This window comes from Sander lucioperca, chromosome 5 (genome assembly GCF_008315115.2).
Source record: "Sander lucioperca isolate FBNREF2018 chromosome 5, SLUC_FBN_1.2, whole genome shotgun sequence".
Taxonomy (NCBI): Eukaryota; Metazoa; Chordata; class Actinopteri; order Perciformes; family Percidae; genus Sander; species Sander lucioperca.
In genome coordinates this window covers 1,263,795-1,281,303 of record NC_050177.1, presented here as the reverse complement: position 1 = coordinate 1,281,303, position 17,509 = coordinate 1,263,795, and the positions used below count along the sequence as shown (strand labels likewise).

Genomic DNA, 17,509 nt, shown 5'->3' with positions numbered 1-17,509 from the left:
GGATGTAATGTCTTTGACGTGGCATCCCACCAGTTTCTTTGTGTTATCGTTGAATTGTTGTATAATGTGTGTTGAGTGAACTTAAATATTAATATTTAAGGATTTCGTTTACTCTTAAATGTACTGTATCAGTTCATGTACAGTAAGCACATATCACTATCAATCTGTTATGAGGAGTTGCAAAAGATTCATCTGTGTTTCCCATAAAGAAAACATGAGAGAGGAGGTTTGATTGTTCCATGGGGCATGGTTTAATTGTCCAGTTATATTTTACAACCAAAAACATATTTTTTTCAGATACATAGCCGTGACCAGACTATGCATGGATTGATCCCAGGATGTTACAGAGAAGATGCGGATGAGAGATGGTTAAAGTGACAGGAAATTAGGAGCCAAAGAAAAAAAAGGAAAGGAAAAGATGAGTGAGGTTAACCGAAGTAAGAGGGAAAGGAAGGAGCAGAGAGGAAAGTGGAGTGTCTTCTTGATGGAAAGAAGTAAGCAGAAGGTAGCCAGTTGGCCTAAACCAGTAAAATAACTTTACAACAATGCTACCCTCTGTTCATTTTTTATAAAAAAAACACAGACAGTCATACAGTCATTAGTTGTCTGTCCTCTTTACTTCTGGGCGGGGATCATGCCATCGATGGACTCTCCCTTCTCAAGCTTCTTCTCCATCTCAACCATCAGCTTGACACCATCAACCACCAGCTGGACCTGATCCACCTCGGAGGAGCCCAGACGGTCAGCGTTGGAGATGTCGAACACACCACCCACAGAGGCTGTGTCCACACCACCTGGAGGGAAAAGAAGGGGAGAAGAATGAGTCCTCTTTATACTAAAAGTATTTCTCCTTGAACATGGATGCTTTCTGGAGAACATGAACATACTTGCTTGACTGAATATCGCTGCCTGACTTACTCAAGCTTTGCAAGAATGTTTCTTCAATTAAATACATGTATGTCTAACAAACATTCCTCCCTTATAGTCGATCTAATTTTCACAGTTCTTGAGATGCAGCGGGAAAACAATTCAAGTCGACTGGCCTACTTCCTGACGATTTCTCTCCCTGGATATTTTGGTGAAAATGATCCATTAGGTAAGAGAGGGGGGACATAATAATGCTACTAACAGAAACAAATAGAGCAAATCATATGATTTCTCATATGATCTGATATCCTTTGGTAATCCTAAAACAAAACTATGGCATCCTTTTTGTAACAGTAGCTATTCGGAACGGCTAAGTTTATGCCATGTATATAAAATTGTATTTTTGTTAGTGATGTTTTGATGAGTAACTTGTTTTTATCTTAGTGTTTTCAGAACATTCACTTATATTTGTTTGCTAATAATACTTTTGCTGTTAATTCTTTACCTCCCCCCATCCAGCTGTGTTGTGTTTAACACTACAGCTCTTGAGGCTCCTCTGAAAATACTAGCTGGTCACTAGCTTTGAGACTGATCCATTGGAGCTGTTTCTTTTTTAAAGTACCTGTGCCACGCTTCTGCAGACGCAGCCTGGTCAGGATCTCCTCGAACTTGGCGTGTGTGCTGAGCTTGGGCAGCTTGACGTGCACACCACCGCGCAGGCCGGTTCCCAGGTTGGAGGGGCAGGTCAGGATGTAGCCCAGATGCTCGTTCCACATGAAGCCGTGGTTGTGCTTCTTGAAGATCTCCTCAATCTGACCAGTGAAGAGAAAAGTGAAATGAATAATGCATGATGGTTAAAATATAACTCGACGCATGGCACTAAATGCTAACTAGACCTAATGGAGACAGAACTTAAACATCATGAAGTTGTTTAACAGTCATGAAAGGTTAATATAAAAAGGTTTAATATTTACACCATGTACATAATTACAGCACAGAGAGAGTAACCATAGAAAGCTGTTTTGCACATAGGAGGTGAATTGGCTTTAACTGTTGTACCCAGTTGAATCGTGCAGACTTATGTGTGTGCATAACTGTTGGTAAAAAAAAAAATATGCATGCATGTTTTTGTGTTTTACCTTCTGCAGGCCAACGCAGAAGCGTCTGAAGACCTCCTTCATGTTGCCTCCCAGTTGCATGGAGATGACACGCAGGTGATCCTCCTCGTTCACCCAGACCAGGAAGGTCTTGTTGTCGTTGTGCCTGGAGGAAGAAAATCCAGCTCAGTTTCACATGATCTACATATAGAACAAAATGTTCGCAAGCCAGTAATTTGATACAACAATGTTGCATGAATACAATTTGGTAGAAATGTTTCTGGCAGTAAGTGTGTGTGTGACAGTGTGCATGTTTTAGAATGTAAGCCAAAATACTAAACCCTGATATGATGATGTGAATTGTCTGTGCTGCACAGTGGTGGATTTACAGGATGTCAAGCTACTGTAAGGGGCAGTGTATGCTGTAGCTGTGCACACTGTGCTTTGGTATTCATGACGCACTTTAACAGATGTTTGAAAACAGGAGTAATCAGGATTTTCATATTAGAGCTGTGGGAGAATAAGACAGATGGTGAAAGTGTTAAATGTTGAAGGGCAGATGGGAGCTTTTAGCTCAGAGGGTGGTCGTTTGTTTAGTGAGTGTGTATTTATGTGTTTATAAAATCTGCTTTTTGCAGTTGATTATGATTATAGCACATATGTGATCATCTTTTTTTGCTTTCTAAACTTGGGGAATCCCAAAAGAGTCTAATATGCATTAAAATTTCATTTCCATTCTGTGTGTCTGTGTCTCTCACCAGATGCCTCTGCCGTCGGGCCAGTCACGGGCCATACCAGCGCAGGTCAGCAGGGGGGACACAGGCTTGTCGAACAGGAAGTGATCATTGATCAGCTGCTCCTGCTCGGCGTCGGTCATGCCGCTCAGGGGGTAGTACTTTCCCTTGAACTCACCCTCCAGGCTGGACAGGGCTGAGAGGAAGGAACCGAGGAAGTTAGACAGAGGAAAAAGAGCACTTGTGATAGATTGGCATTATTGTCAATAGTTTGACATTCACCCTCAATGGACAGCTTCTCAATGCCTCTGCGCTCTCCACGGCTATTGTGGGGGGGCAGGGTGAATCCCTTGATGCTGCGGCCGGTACGGACACGGCTGGACAGCACGTAGTTGGGGTCCAGGTCGTCACCACCCTGAGAGAAGCAGGCAGGACAGAAAACACAACACACACATTATTATTTACAAACTTGCTGGCTTTACATATGAGGGGTTGGACTGAATTTGGTTTAGCTTGTTGCTTTAGAAAATGTTTGTAAAGAATGTATCAATATTTTGGGAATTATTGAACTTAACTTTAAATTAATGTGGCCATACAAGTAACCAGTAATTAATCAATTAAAGGCCATTCATTTAGTGTGGAAGCTTAATGCTGTGCTGATCTATAACAATACCATCGTGCAGGTCTTGACTTCTCACCTTCAGGTTCTCGAAGTTCAGGTCGGTCTTGTGCTTGTCGGTGGGCTTGTATCCGCCATGACGGTCGGAGATGATGGGGTCCAGCAGATCCTTGAAGACCTCATAGGACTCCTCATCACCAGCAACGCAACCCACGGTCATGATGAAGGGGTGACCTGGGGGACAAGAGGGAGGATGAGGAAGTTAGTAACATTGCTAACTATGAAGATTGGTATGTATGGAGGGATGCTGATAGGTCCTCTCGTTCCTGGACATAACTTACTGGGTAGAACAGAAAACTTCAGCCCTGATCCCCAAAAAAATTTATAAGAAGTCCTGTTTTCTTAGAGGTATTGATGGATGCTATCATTGTCAGGTTTAACAGCATCCATAATCATAATCTAAAATAATCATAACTCATATTTGGCTACAAATAGTGTTTGCTTCTACGTCTTCTATTTTTATTTTATTTTATTATTTCAGGACAATGCACATTTGATGAACATGTACAGCAGTACACGTAAAAGTGCCAGATTGTAGCCCAAGGGCTAATTTCCATCTGTAGTCCATTAGGCAGGCAAACCCTATATTTGCTGGTTTGTGTTAATCTCTATGCTGATGACTCCTTCTTACCAGGGTTGTCAACACCAGTCTGGATGACGTCATCCAGGGTGAAGCCGCTTGGGGTGGACTTTCCCCTCAGCTTGCCATAGATCTCCTTGTTCAGCACCTATACAGCAGATGACAACCAGTGCAGGTCAGTGATCTTAGCAATCAGAACATCTTCTGGTTCCAAAAGCAACAATGAAAAAATATTTTTGTTTAAAGTGACTTGTCTCATCTGAGGTACATTTCCGAATGTACACCTGAAGAGTCATGCCTTTCTAAAACGCAATGTCATGCTGCAAGTTATTGGTGCCTGTGCAGGATGTGTGTTGTTTGTGTTCACTGTTCACGGATAGAAAAGGTCAGAGTAGATTTTGTACCTTGGCCATGTGGTTGTTGTGCAGGGACAGATCGGGGAACTCCTCGTCCACGGAGTACTTCATTTTGAGGTCATTATGACAGTTCTTCGCCATGGCTGCGATTCTTACTCCACCTGAGCAAAAATGAGAAAAAGAAATGTTATTTTTCAAAATCTGCAATGCTTATTTGAGACTTAAAGACTTATTTGATGAAACTGGAACGCCTCAGGTCTATGCAGTCACATTTTTTTCCTGATTTGTGTTAAATCAGAAGAATGTTATAGAGATTTAGAGTTTTACAATCTACAAAATGTATTTTTCAAAATTATGTTTATTTGTTGAAGTGACGTAACAAAACAGCCTAAAACACAGCAGTGATCCAGTGAATACCATATTTATTGTCTGGTATTTTTCCTAGTTTTTCAAATGCCTTGTCTATGAGTCTTCTGGTGAACAGGAGACACCATCTCATTCTCTCTCTCTCTCTCTCTCTCTCTCTCTCTCTCTCTCTCTCTCTCTCTCTCTCTCTCGCTCTCTCTCTCTCTCTCTCTCTCTCTTTCTCTCTCTCTCTCTCTCTCTCTCTCTCTCTCTCTCTCTCTCAGTTGTTCAGTGTACTTGCTTTTCTCCCTGCTGTCCTGCCTGTCTGACTGTCTCACCACCTGTCTCCCCCTCATAGCAAAGCTTATTAATAGTGTGGGTGTGCCCCCCTCTTGTCCTGCACCCCTCACATCTCTGCAGGGAACTACGGTCTACAGCACATTATGATGAATGATTTTCTCTTCTCGCTCACTCCATTCAGCCTCAGAATAATGCAAGTTTAGTCTGTTTAGTAATGCTTAGTGGCCCAGCAATGCTGCAATAGCAGATAAAGCACTTTGGTACCAAAAGCTATAAAACATTCAAATAAATTAACATTTTTAAAACTGAAAATAGCACAAATTTGCCTTCTCCCTTTTTGGTTTAGTTTTTTTTTTTTTCTACAATGTAATTGTGTCCATTAGATTTTAATTGAAAAAGCCAAAAACTACTTTAATAAAAATGTCTAGATGCAGAGCTGGAATCGACAGAGCTGCAGCTGCAGAATCACTCAGAATAGCTGACCTCTCTCTCCGTCAGACAGAGGTCAGAACTCCGTCAGTTGCTTGAGGTGTAGTTGATTGATGACACCTGGTGCACTGAAAGGTCAAAGCATCACATGCCTCACAGATGGCTCCACAAGTTCCATGACTAAATCAAGCGCTCCTAGACTATTCAAAGACACACTTGACACACCGTGCTAGCGTCAGCAACAGCTGAAAGTCACAGCTGTTTCAGTGACACTTTACTTTAACTATTATCAGCAGACTAGTACTACCCATAAATCCAAGAAACTGAGAGCATCAAGTTTTTAAAAGGGAAGTTTCACTACAGTGTGCACTGATAGAAAAAGTAGAGTTTAGGAGTTTCCAGATCAGGAAAAAATGTGCAAAGCATTTGAGGGATCCAAGACAAAAATGTGAGAAGAGAAAAATGTTTTCATGGCTCCAGAGGTCATTTGAAATCAAAACTGTTTCCCTCTCTGAGAGGAGGTTTGTTTTCAGGAGGTTTGCTCAGAAAAAGGTTTCTGTCCACACTTATATAGAAAAAATCACCACAATCTTTCCCTTGGATTTATCAAAAAGGCTTTTTTTACCTGCTTAGGAGAAAAGAAAGCGGTAACAGATCCCGGGATCAGATCCTGTCAACCAAATGTAAGGGTTGCCCAACTCTGCCAGGTGATGGGCTTAAGTATTTATACCCAGATCTCTCTCCCTATTGGCTGAGTAGACCCGGGGTCCCCTCATTTGATTGGTCGCAGGGGGTCTTCTGTGCCTGGTTGAGTTTCTAAAAGGCAAGAACGAATACCACACAACACTCGAGACGAGAGACAAAAAACAGCTGCAGCCGTTCAGTTCAACATTTTACATTCTGCCTGCTCGTATCTGCTAGGAGCTTGCAGGACAAAAGCACGTGCCCCTTCATACATTTTAATAGTAAAGTCATCTTTGTACTGTGGTGATATTAGATTCATATATTTTCTGCAGTGTAGGCACTGGTCAATGTTTTAACCTTGCTCAGAGTGATTTACAATGAAAGTGACTGTAGAAAAGGCTTAACATTTTCTAAAAATGGCAAAATGAGATCAAGAGTATGGATCTCAAAATGAGAATGTCATGCAATGGAATGAATGTTCCCATAAAAAACATGTCCAGTGTTTACAGTTTAATAAAATCACATTAAATGGACATTTAAAAGAACATAAAACGGAAAAAAGCACATTAAACATGGCTTTTTTGTTTCAAATAAATATGTTTTTAATTATACTAAATATTAATGTATCATCTTTGCTGTAGTTTGAATATTATTGTAATTAAATGGAGAGGGCTACATTGATAAGGAATTAAGTTTTTCAACCTGCTTTCAACCGGTCAGTTTGAGAGGAGCAGGTGGCTATGATGGTTTGGACACTTATTGTAGACATGCACATGTACTTCACTAAATCTCTCCTCAGTGTTTCATAAGTGTCCCCGGTGAGTTGGTGAAGCAGAGTAACTGGAGCTCTGTCTGGCATCATATTTAGGAGTTTAAATAACCACTTAGTTTTGGATTACATCATTGTAATATTCAAGATTACAGACTGGATTTCAATGAGCTGTGGTCCCTCTCACCTACCAATTTGCTCAGTGGGGGTGTCTACATGTGTGGAATGTCATGTAGTGATGCATAGTGACAGGCTGTCCAAACTTAAGATATTTGGCAAGTCAGAGGAGGGAAAAGCACAGCTTTCTCAGCATGTCTTGTGCTTTCCTCAGAAGTTTAATATTCATACACTTCCATTCAAAAGTTTGGAATCAGCTGTTATATTGATGTTCTTCTTTTTGTCAATAATAACTATTTTAACAGAGACACAAACAGTATAATTTAGACACCAAATGTAATATTTTAGTAAAATTGTTTTGGCCCAAAAAAGAAGAATGAAATGATTCAAACTTCCATTTAGTTGATGTTCCCACAGTGTTGCATGATAGGGGAGAATACTGTTGGAATTTGAGTTTATTTCCCAGAAAAGCTGTGCAATAACCTCTAAATATTGAGTTGTTGTGTTTTTCTTTGGGCCCTCTGCAGTCTACTCAGTGGTTTTATTGAAGAGGTTTAAACTGTGATTTATCAGTCCATTGTATGTTCAGCTGATGTTGATGATGCCAACCATATTCTAACCTTCTGTTTCTCTTGTGAAGTTTGAAGAAGGCCTCTGCTAAATGTTAATTCCAGCTCATCATAGGCTGTATTATTGTGCACTTGACACTGTAACAGGAAGCTGTTCCTATTTAAATCTGAACACATTTTGATGCTAAGCTTCCAGTTTATTTTACCGACTGCTGATTTCTTCTCTTATTATTCAACTATTGCTCAGAGGGATCTTTGTATCTTTCAGTTGTCAGTCTGATTGAACCATTGTACAGCGTTTTGTTCCCCATATACACAACTAAATGACATCTATTTGTAAAGAGGACTTTCTATAACCTAAAAGCATCATAGACCATCAAACATATAGAGCAGTCCTCTCAGACATATGTCTGGACCCAATCAAGCTTTGTGGCAGGAGATTACAAACTTTTGAACAGCAGTGTAAATCATAATAAATATCCTGTCTGACGAGTTTATGTTTGCATCACTTTGTATCCAATGCAAAAGGCCATTGGTCAAGCCTGGGCTCACAGAAGGTTATACTCTACTAATTATACACTACTTATTATGAAATCTTGAGTCCAGCTCTTTTCTGTACGAGTGCCAGCATCATTACCCCCCACTGGTAATGTGATAGACCTCAGTAATCTACCTGCAGACAGATATTAAATCACACCCACGTCATGTGACAAAGTAGACATTTTGGAGTGGAGCTGAGAGACGTGACGCAGACAGCAGTCTTACATAAGATCCAGGTTTCCCCAAAACACAACAGATTTATTAAACTTTAAAAGTATTAGAGCACCTGTTTAATAATCCCCAGGTGATCATTTCAGTTTTGGTGCACCGCAAAGCTCTGTTCTTGGCCCAATGGTACTCTATATCTACAACCATGCTATTATTTGAAAATCTGGGATTTACATGCTATGCTGATGATAATCAATTCTATACAAATGAACACTCCCAGTTTCTAAACTTATATATGTGCCTATTCAAAGTCAAATGATGGATATCCCTCAACTTTACTTAAGATATGTGATAAACTAAATGAATAGCTTGTCAGTGTTTGTATGAACTGCATCACAGCAGATACTGACATTTAGCACACATACTACAGGCGTGTTTGTACATTTGTGGTTGTATTTATACTTTCAGCTGATTTAGAGAGTCAATCTGAGTCTCAGCTCCTTTCCTCCAAATCAACACTCAGGCTCCAGTTTCACAGCTGTGTCCTGACCATCCACAGACATGACTTTACAAAAGAGTCTTTCTCCATGATGTTGCTGCATGTTTCTGCATGTTGCTCACCCACTGTGAACACAATCGCTTATGAATGAACACTCAAACACACCTACTCATTACCATAACAATCGCTCATAGTGTCAATGCAGTACCCAAAATGATATATGCAACCGTGTGTACATAACCTTGTAATAAGTGATCACTAATGAACACTATATAAAGTAAAATATATGTACTGTCGGATGAAAACTAAAGTGACACAGATTTAAGCTTTGTCTTGAGAATATTTATACCTTGTGACATCAGAGCAGTAGTTGTGAACTACAATCAAAGCAGCTTAAAAGGGTGTATTAAGTCTCTTCACATATGAAAGTACAGTTTTACCCTCCACTACATCCTTCACCAAAACCCCCATCAATAAAACTCAAAGGTCATGCTGACTGACATGTGTTATGTGCTGTGTGCGTCTTCTGCCCATTCAGACCAGTTAGTTCTGTAGTCCGTTTGCCACCGTGGCACAGATCCAGTATCCCAGTTTAGACTGTCATTGTATACTTCAGCACTCCCCACACCCATACCAACCCGCCCCCCACCCCCTACCCCCACCCCCACCCCCCTAAACACACACACACACACACACACACACACACACACACAACCTCAGAACCCTGCAGCTGCCCCAGGGAAACAGGCACCAAGGACAGTTATGTAACCAGGAACACTGTGAATCATTTATAATGATTCCATCTGAAATGAATGAGCAGAGTGTGTAAAAAAAAAAAGTCAGATGGTTGATTACTTTATGTGCGTATTAAATAACATGATATTGAATGGAATACATTTTTGTTTTCTGATATCTTTGTGAGAAAAGGTTGTTAGAAAAGATGTAATGTGGTGCTGATTCATATGAGGCAGCAGGATGAGGAAGGAAATGGTCTGCACAGACCAATCTGTGTTACGAGTCGCAAAGGAGATTGTAGAGTTGGTGCAGATTGTGTGTGCATTTCGAAATGTGTGCATGCATCCACACAAGCATACAGGTGGTGGAAACTTATACATTTCATTGCAATCCATTGCAACGGTCATGCATTAAATACAACCTCTGTGAAGCTGATATTTGTTGAAAAGTGTTGATTCAACTTTTTGGTATTTTTTCAGGTGTAGCTGTTAATGTGTCTACCGCCTAAAGTTGTACTGTACGTGTAGTTGTTAAAATTAATATACATGTAGTATGTTTTTCTGTGAATGTGTTTTGATACATTGTCTGCGTGACGAACAAACATACATAGAAAATGTTATGACATACAAGAAGTGTATGTAGTTTTAAAGCATTCAAGATAACCTCTCACTAATATATATATATATATATATATATATATATATATATATATATATATAAACAGTATTTTATAAAGCTCATTTGAGCTGGCGTGCAGTCTGATGGCAAATTCTTATTCACAGCAAAGGCCTTAGGGAGCAGTTGAGGGTTACACGCATTCACAGATTCACACATGGGTGTTGCCAGGACCAATTGGCAGTCTTGGTCACTGATGGCTTCCACTGACGCACATTTGGTATGTTTCTGTCTTCATTATACAGCATCTTATAGCTCCGTAAATTATCCTTGTGGTTCCTGTACTGAGAGAGATGAGTGAATGAAAAAAGAAAACTGGTTTGATGTGAAACCTGAGGATGTAACAAGAAATCAATGAGCTCAAGGTCCTTTTCCTGAATTTAAGGTCATGTTCTGTATTTCAAAGACTTGACATTTGTGTTTTAAATCTAAGCTGTTTACCCTTAACCTGTAACCCCATGTATAAAGACATAACTTCCTAAACTCAAAGGGAAGTGATTCTCTTATGAAAGAGATTGCAGATCTGGAGAAGCAGCAGCAGCCCTTATACCTTCTTTGGATTGCTCCGATTTGACATGGACTGTTTCAGACATATAAGTCCTGAGCCATTGCAGGAAAAAAACATGTTAACAGGTTGAGAAGCACCACAAATAGACCAAAGCATTTGTAAGACGACTCTGTGAACATGTGCATGTTACGTCTGTCACAGTGAAACGTGCTGGATTGGAATGAGCTGGGGTTACATGTACTATAAATGAGAAGAAGTGACGGTGTTTTGGCCAAAGAGATGGGAGGCGTTGTGTTTGGTGTTTTGTTGTACACAACACTGAATGTTTCACTGTTTATTTTGTGTCACTGCAACTTTATCTCCTTCAAAATATGTTTACACTGTAGGCAGCTGTTCACATCTTGTGTCCCACATGGAGTTTTAGTTTACTACAGTTGTCTTAACAAAGACGTACTGACCAGTTGTTGAAAAGAAGTGAGCTTGCAGACCTGTGTCGCCTGCTCCTCATCTCTGCTTGAGGCTAAATTAGCCTCTACTAGCATACAGTAAAACACCCGGATCTCCGACTGAATTGTCTGTGATTGAGTTGCATTGTGGGTAATGTAGGCACTAGGTTTCTGACAGGGAAGAAAAATGCGTGGAACAATCAGAATCAGAATCAGAAATACTTTAATAATCCCAGGGGGAAATTATTATTGTTACAAACTCCAGATATACAAACAACATATATTATACAGACAACATATATATTAGGAACAGAATATAAATATATATATAGAAGAACAAATGTACAACAAACAAATTTACAAATTTAGAACAAATTTAGAGTTGTAATATATAAAAGATCAAATGTACAGTATTAATGTGCAAAGAGTGCAAAAAAAAAAAGTGATTGTCTATGTTTGAGATGATTACTGAGAGGGGTTGTTTGACTCTCCGAGGGAGGCGTTGTAAAGTTTAATGACCACAGGCAGGAACGATTTCCTGTGGCGCTCTGTGGTGCATCTGGGTGAGAGGAGTCTTCTGCTGAAGGTGCTCCTCTGCTGGGCCAGTGTGTCGTAGAGAGGGTGTGAGACATTATCCAAGATGGACTGAAGCCTGGACAGCATCCTCCTCTCAGCCACGGTCGTCAGTGTGTCCAGCTCCTCCCCCACGACATCACCAGCCCTCCTGATCAGTTTGTTCAGTCTGTTGGTGTCTGCGACCTTCATCCCACTGCCCCAGCATGTGACAGCGAAGAAGATAGCACTGGCCACAACAGACTGATAGAACATCCTCAGCATCGTCCGGCAGATGTTAAAGGACCTCAGCCTCCTGAGGAAAAAGAGTCGACTTTGGCCCTTTTTGTAGACAGCCTCTGCGTTTCTAGTCCAGTCCAGCTTATTATTTAAGTACACCCCCAGGTACTTATACTCCTCAACAGTGTCCACAGGGACCCCCTGGATGGAAACAGGGGTCACAGGTGATTTCGCCCTTCAAAACAAGCTCCTTCGTTTTTGTCATGTTGAGCTGCAGATGGTTCAGCTCACTCCAAGTGACAAAGTTGCCCACAACAGTCCTGTATTCATTCTCATCACCCTTTTCAATGCAGCCAACTATTGCTGAGTCATCAGAAAACTTCTGAAGGTGGCAGGACTCAGTGCAATAGTTGAAGTCTGAGGTGAAGAGGGTGAAGAGGAAGGGAGAGAGGACAGTCCCCTGTGGGCAGGTGTTAGGTGTGTTTTTGGATCTCACTTTCACTTGTTTTTGAAGTTTCAATCTCTAGTCTTTTCTCTTTTCTTTGTTTGCTTGGCCATAGCAAACGCTAACTTGCAAAGCTAGCAGAGCTGGAAAACTGTAAATGCTTTCATCAGTTGGCCATGGGCTCCATCACCATTGTGTTACCTTATTAATAGACATTTATTAAAATGAAAATCTTTGAGATTATTACTTTGAAGAGCTTAAAGTTTTCTAACATCACAATAACATAACAACAAAAAAATGTATCATGCTTTAGTTGCAATGTTTCGTATGAACATTTTATGTTGGCAGGGAACAGTTTGTAAATGTGTTTATTATAAACTTGCTCATTATGTTGATAAAAAAACATAATCTGCATGGCATAATTTTTTTTACAAAATGCATTTTCTAATGTAAATTATGTTATAAAAATGAACTTTAATGCCGCATAGCACAAAATGATCAGAATATATTTGCAAAGAGTTTAGTTGATCAGTGGTTGTCTCACCACATTTTCTCAAAAAACAAAATGTTTTTATTCTTTACTGCCTGATGGTTGTAATGACCAGGATTGCAAAAACATTTTAGATCCATTTCTCTCTCAAAAAGAAGAAAAAGAAAACAGGTGACAGAGCAGTATGTCACTTCAATTTCAATATCTCCACCAATTTGCTGCAATACTCTCTCTACTGTGAAAATGTGACATTGTTTCTGTCAGATAAAGGCTTCTCTGATTGTGTTTTGTTGAATGTGTCACTGTTTAACAGTTGAACTCAATGAAAGTAACAGAGTTAACTCTTGAACTGATCCAGATTTTGCCCATAACTTGATGAAAAAGCAAACCACGCACTACCATAAGGGGTTGTGGTTAACTTATAGGTCTAGTTGACAGCACATGTGTCACTGTAACTCTTCACATTCGTAGTGATCAGTAAGAGGGGTAGGGTAAGGGGTGGTGGTGGCGCAGTGGATATGACACATGCCTTTGGTGTGGGAGACCTGGGTTTGATTCCCACTGCAATACATCAACCAATGTTCCCCTGAGCAAGGCACTTAACCCCTAGTTGCTCCAGAGGCGTGTGACATATATAGCAATTGTAAGTCACTTTGGATAAGAGCGTCAGCTAAATGACATGTAATGTAAGATGATATCAAAAGCAACGGACAATGGACATAAACCGGGGGGATTTATCTAAACATATGTATAGCCTATAGAACCAGTAATATTAGAAAGATGACAGAGAGGTACACAGCTTAAAGCATTGTGTTTTCATAGTGGTGAAATAAATTGGACGTGTTGTGTGTATGGGTGCTAACATGCCTGAGGGGATCACACTATTGATTATTCTTCCATCTGCACTGAGCAACATTACCCTGTGTTTCAATTATACGGTTTACTGATTATGTAAGTAATTTATGTTATTTTTGGATAATAGTTTTGCGTTTCTGTGAAAGTGACGGTGGTGAGCTTACATTGAAACATGAGCTGCCTGAGTAACTCGTGAGGGGGTGGTTATACAAGAGGTGCAGGGGTGAACCGTAGATTTCTATCTTTAGTGCCGCCTCACCAGGTCCTCCCATCTCAATGCCTTTTCACCCGATTGAATTGCATCGACTCAGCTGTCAGTCTGCCTGTCCCTCCTTCCATCTCTCTGTCCATTCATCTGTTCATCCGCCTTCACTTGACCAGACTGACAAAACTTACATTTCATTACCAAAGCAGCAGGACGATTGAGAAGAGACAGAATAATGGACACAGAACAGTAACCCGTCTATGACTAGCTGTGGAGAGCATACACATTATACCTGGGATTAATTCACATCATTTGTGATGTGCAATTTCATGTTTATCTTCTCACATATGTATGACTTTATGTCTCGTGCCTTCACTACTGTCACAAGGGAAATCTAGTAGGATATATATTAAAAGAAAATAACTCATGCATGGCTTTTAACAAGAAGCTATTCAGTAACGTTTAGGCACATACAGTAAATCAAATCAGCTTTTGCTTTACCTAAAATGCAACACTAGACATTTGGTTGTGCTGTGTGTGTGTGTGTGTGTGTGTGTGTGTGTGTGTGTTTCATTGTTCCCATTTATTGTATAAGTCATTCATTTCTAATTTTACATCAATGGGAAGTTGGAAAAGACAGCTGTAACATTTAAAGCTGCAGTTCTTCACTGACTGTGTGTGTGAGTATGTGTGTGCATGCGCGCGTTCGTTCGTTCGTGTGTGCGTGCGTACGTGCATGTATTGCAACATTCTTCTGAGCACATGTCTACAGTACGTGCATATGTCTACCATGCACAATTGTGTTCTTTTTGTTAACGCTTATCGTTGTGCATGTCTATACACACATACAGCATGTATATATACACACACACACACGCACACACACGCGCGCACACACGCACACACACACACACACACACACACACACACACACACACACACACACACACACACTGACTGCAGAGTGTCATTTCTTTCTGCTATCGGCTGTCAGCAGCAGTATTGTATTGCCAGTGTGAAGTCCCACTGCCGGTCTCATCTCAGCATTGATCTAATTTTCTTAGCTTAGCAGCTTTTAACCCAACTCACACACACACACACACACACACACACACAGATATAATTTCTATCATCCTTTCTTTGTGCACCAACTTTACAAGAAAGTAAAAGGAAGAAAATAAATGAAAACACGAGTTTACATTAATGTCAATATTTAATCAGTCAATAATACTGTACTTATGAACAAAGACTTAACAAAACATCAGTGAGCTTTATGAAGAGATTTAGGAGGCTGAACTGATTTAACAGGGCTTAACTTTTTTACTCAGGAGATTTTACATGAATGCAGTTTTTGTCCCCTCTGGATTTCAGTATAGACAAACTAAAAATGTATTCCAGTGTTGTCAACAGTAGAAAACAGTTAGTATTTACTGAAAGAAAATGCACATCAAGAACTAATAAAGCAAGCAAAATAAAATATATAATTGAGAAGCTAAATCATTAAGATAAGTGGTTCAGTTCAGTGCTTAATTTCACATAAAAACAGTAGTAGTGTGCTGTGGACCCTAACTATTAGATATATGTACTGCAACAGATGAACAAATAAAGTGTTTTCTATTTTCTGCACAGAGGTCAGAGGTTGAGGAAAGAATGAACTCAGAAATATGTGGTGGCCCTGCATAGTTTAAAGGTCCCATATTTTGCTAATTCGGGTTCATATTGTAATTTGGGTTTCTACTTGAACACCCTCTGTCTCAAACACTCTGTTTAGCACCTGTCTCTTTAAGCCAAAAAAGCCAGTCTGCTCTGATTGGTCAGCGTTTCCAGGTCTTTCGCATCTGGGCTCTCTGTGTCTGGGAAATGATTGATAACGGCACTGCAGCGGCACTTTCTACTTTTATAAAGTATAGTTGTGACATCACAAACGTACAGTCACAGTTTCTGAATACAGGCTGTGTGCATTTCTCTGGTGATTGAGCCTTTTGATACTTCCACAGTATTTATATAGCACCTCAACCTGTTATATGATAAAAAAAAAAATTTAAAAACACATGGAAATCCTACTTTTTACAATAAAGGACCTATAATGACACTAAGTGAGGAATCCAATTCTCAGTGGAGGCATCAAGAGAGAAGAGTTGTTAACACCAATACAGCATGGAGTTGTAGTAGAAAAAGTGTCTTCCAAATAGCAAATCTTCTTTTTAGTGTCCATGTGCACACAGAACCACTTTATAGATCTTTTTATAGATCTTAATAGGCTTATTAGTCTCGCATTGCCAGACCTTCCTCCACAGCGCTGCGAAGGAGGGTCTGGCTAGTCCACACAGCATTCCGGGTTTATTGGCATTTCTTTAAACCAATCACAATCGTCTTGAGTGTTGCTAAGCGTCGGACAGAGCCACGGTGCCTCTGCAAAATAGCCTCAGGAAGGAACTTGTTTTGGTGGAACATGTGTGCGTTCAAAGGTTGTTTTAGTCGTGAAACAGAAAACTCAGATCAGACTAGTTAGCTGTCTGGATTTAGCCTGCAGATATCTGAGGAGCAGTTAACCATAGTCCTCATGAATCCACCGGAGTTTAGAATGCCAACACTAAGAAAGCGGAAGGTAGTTGGCATCCGGCCTAAAAAAAGGGACATCTGACGCAATTTCCAGCGGCACCTGAACAATCCCGGAAATGAAACGTTGTCGATATAGACTATAGGCTGATAGGCTTCAAAGTGCAGGAAATAAGAGGAGAGCTCCTCTTATTGACTGACCCTTACTGACCCTGATCCCAGCCCTGACCCTTATAGGTGAATATGTGGTGAGCAGGAGTTTCCCCGGGGACCGGTGACCTTATATGGCCAGGCCCACCACAGTCAGTTGCTGGTGCTTCTCTGCCTACCTGACAGCTGAGCCGTCCATCACCCCGCTTGTATAACTGTCATACACAGGCAGCAGGACACACAGTGTTCCTGTTTGTTGGGCTGCCCCCCTCTCTGTGCATTTTTATTTCATTTGATTTTAAAGTGGAGTTTTTGTGATGCACCTCCACCTTGGGAACCTGTATGTTTTTATTTTTATTGAAAATCTAGTTTTAGTAAATCTGTATGGTCATTAGCAGGAGCAGAATGCCAGCCCTATGACTGAATGGATACAAAGGAAACAGTGCATAGGAAACAGTGCCATCTATCTAGAAACTCAAACTTCACCAAGAGAAACTCAAAGAACAAGAAGTCAAAGCGTGGATGGATAACCTTTTGGGCCTACAGGGCACAGGCCCAGGGGCACAAGGGCCTCTGGTCCTGGGCCTCTATAAGAAGTAAGAAGAACTACTATTAAAAGTTATTGTTGGAAAGTCACAGAGCTCAGTTAAAAGTGGGGATGACCTGTTGTTGTCTTTGCTCCTTACCCTGATCCGAGTCATCTACTCAAGTAAACACAGTGATGCCATACTATAAAAATAACCCATTACAAGTAAAAGTATTAAATATAAAACGTTGGTTATGTTTAGGCACCAAAACTACCTGGTTAAGTTTAGAAAAAGATTGTGGTTTGGGCTAAAATCAGACACTTCACTTCATTATGTCTCTGTCATAGCTCCGTTTGTTTCCTGAACTTGTTCCGTACTTTTATTTTCAA

General features: G+C 40.4%; 1 protein-coding gene across 1 annotated transcript; it reads right to left on the bottom strand.

Annotated features, from left to right (window-relative positions):
- Positions 1-227: 227 nt before the first annotated feature.
- Positions 228-6,163, bottom strand: ckmb (creatine kinase, muscle b). The gene is made up of 9 exons (XM_036001032.1): positions 6,013-6,163; positions 4,362-4,474; positions 4,009-4,105; positions 3,397-3,551; positions 2,981-3,113; positions 2,723-2,894; positions 2,007-2,130; positions 1,490-1,679; positions 228-794 (listed from the first exon to the last, which is right to left on the bottom strand). The coding sequence occupies exons 2-9, from the start codon at positions 4,452-4,454 to the stop codon at positions 616-618; spliced, it is 1,143 nt and encodes a 380-aa protein (XP_035856925.1). The 5' UTR covers positions 4,455-4,474; positions 6,013-6,163; the 3' UTR covers positions 228-615.
- Between the last annotated feature and the right edge of the window lie 11,346 nt (positions 6,164-17,509).

Excerpts from the sequence above, each read along its gene's own strand:
- ckmb (XM_036001032.1), bottom strand. The coding sequence starts at position 4,454 with ATGGCGAAGAACTGTCATAATGACCTCAAAATGAAGTACTCCGTGGAC. Across the intron at positions 4,106-4,361 it reads ACAACAACCACATGGCCAAG|GTGCTGAACAAGGAGATCTA; the intron begins GTACAAAATCTA and ends TCTGCTGTATAG. Across the intron at positions 3,114-3,396 it reads TGAACTTCGAGAACCTGAAG|GGTGGTGACGACCTGGACCC; the intron begins GTGAGAAGTCAA and ends TGCTTCTCTCAG.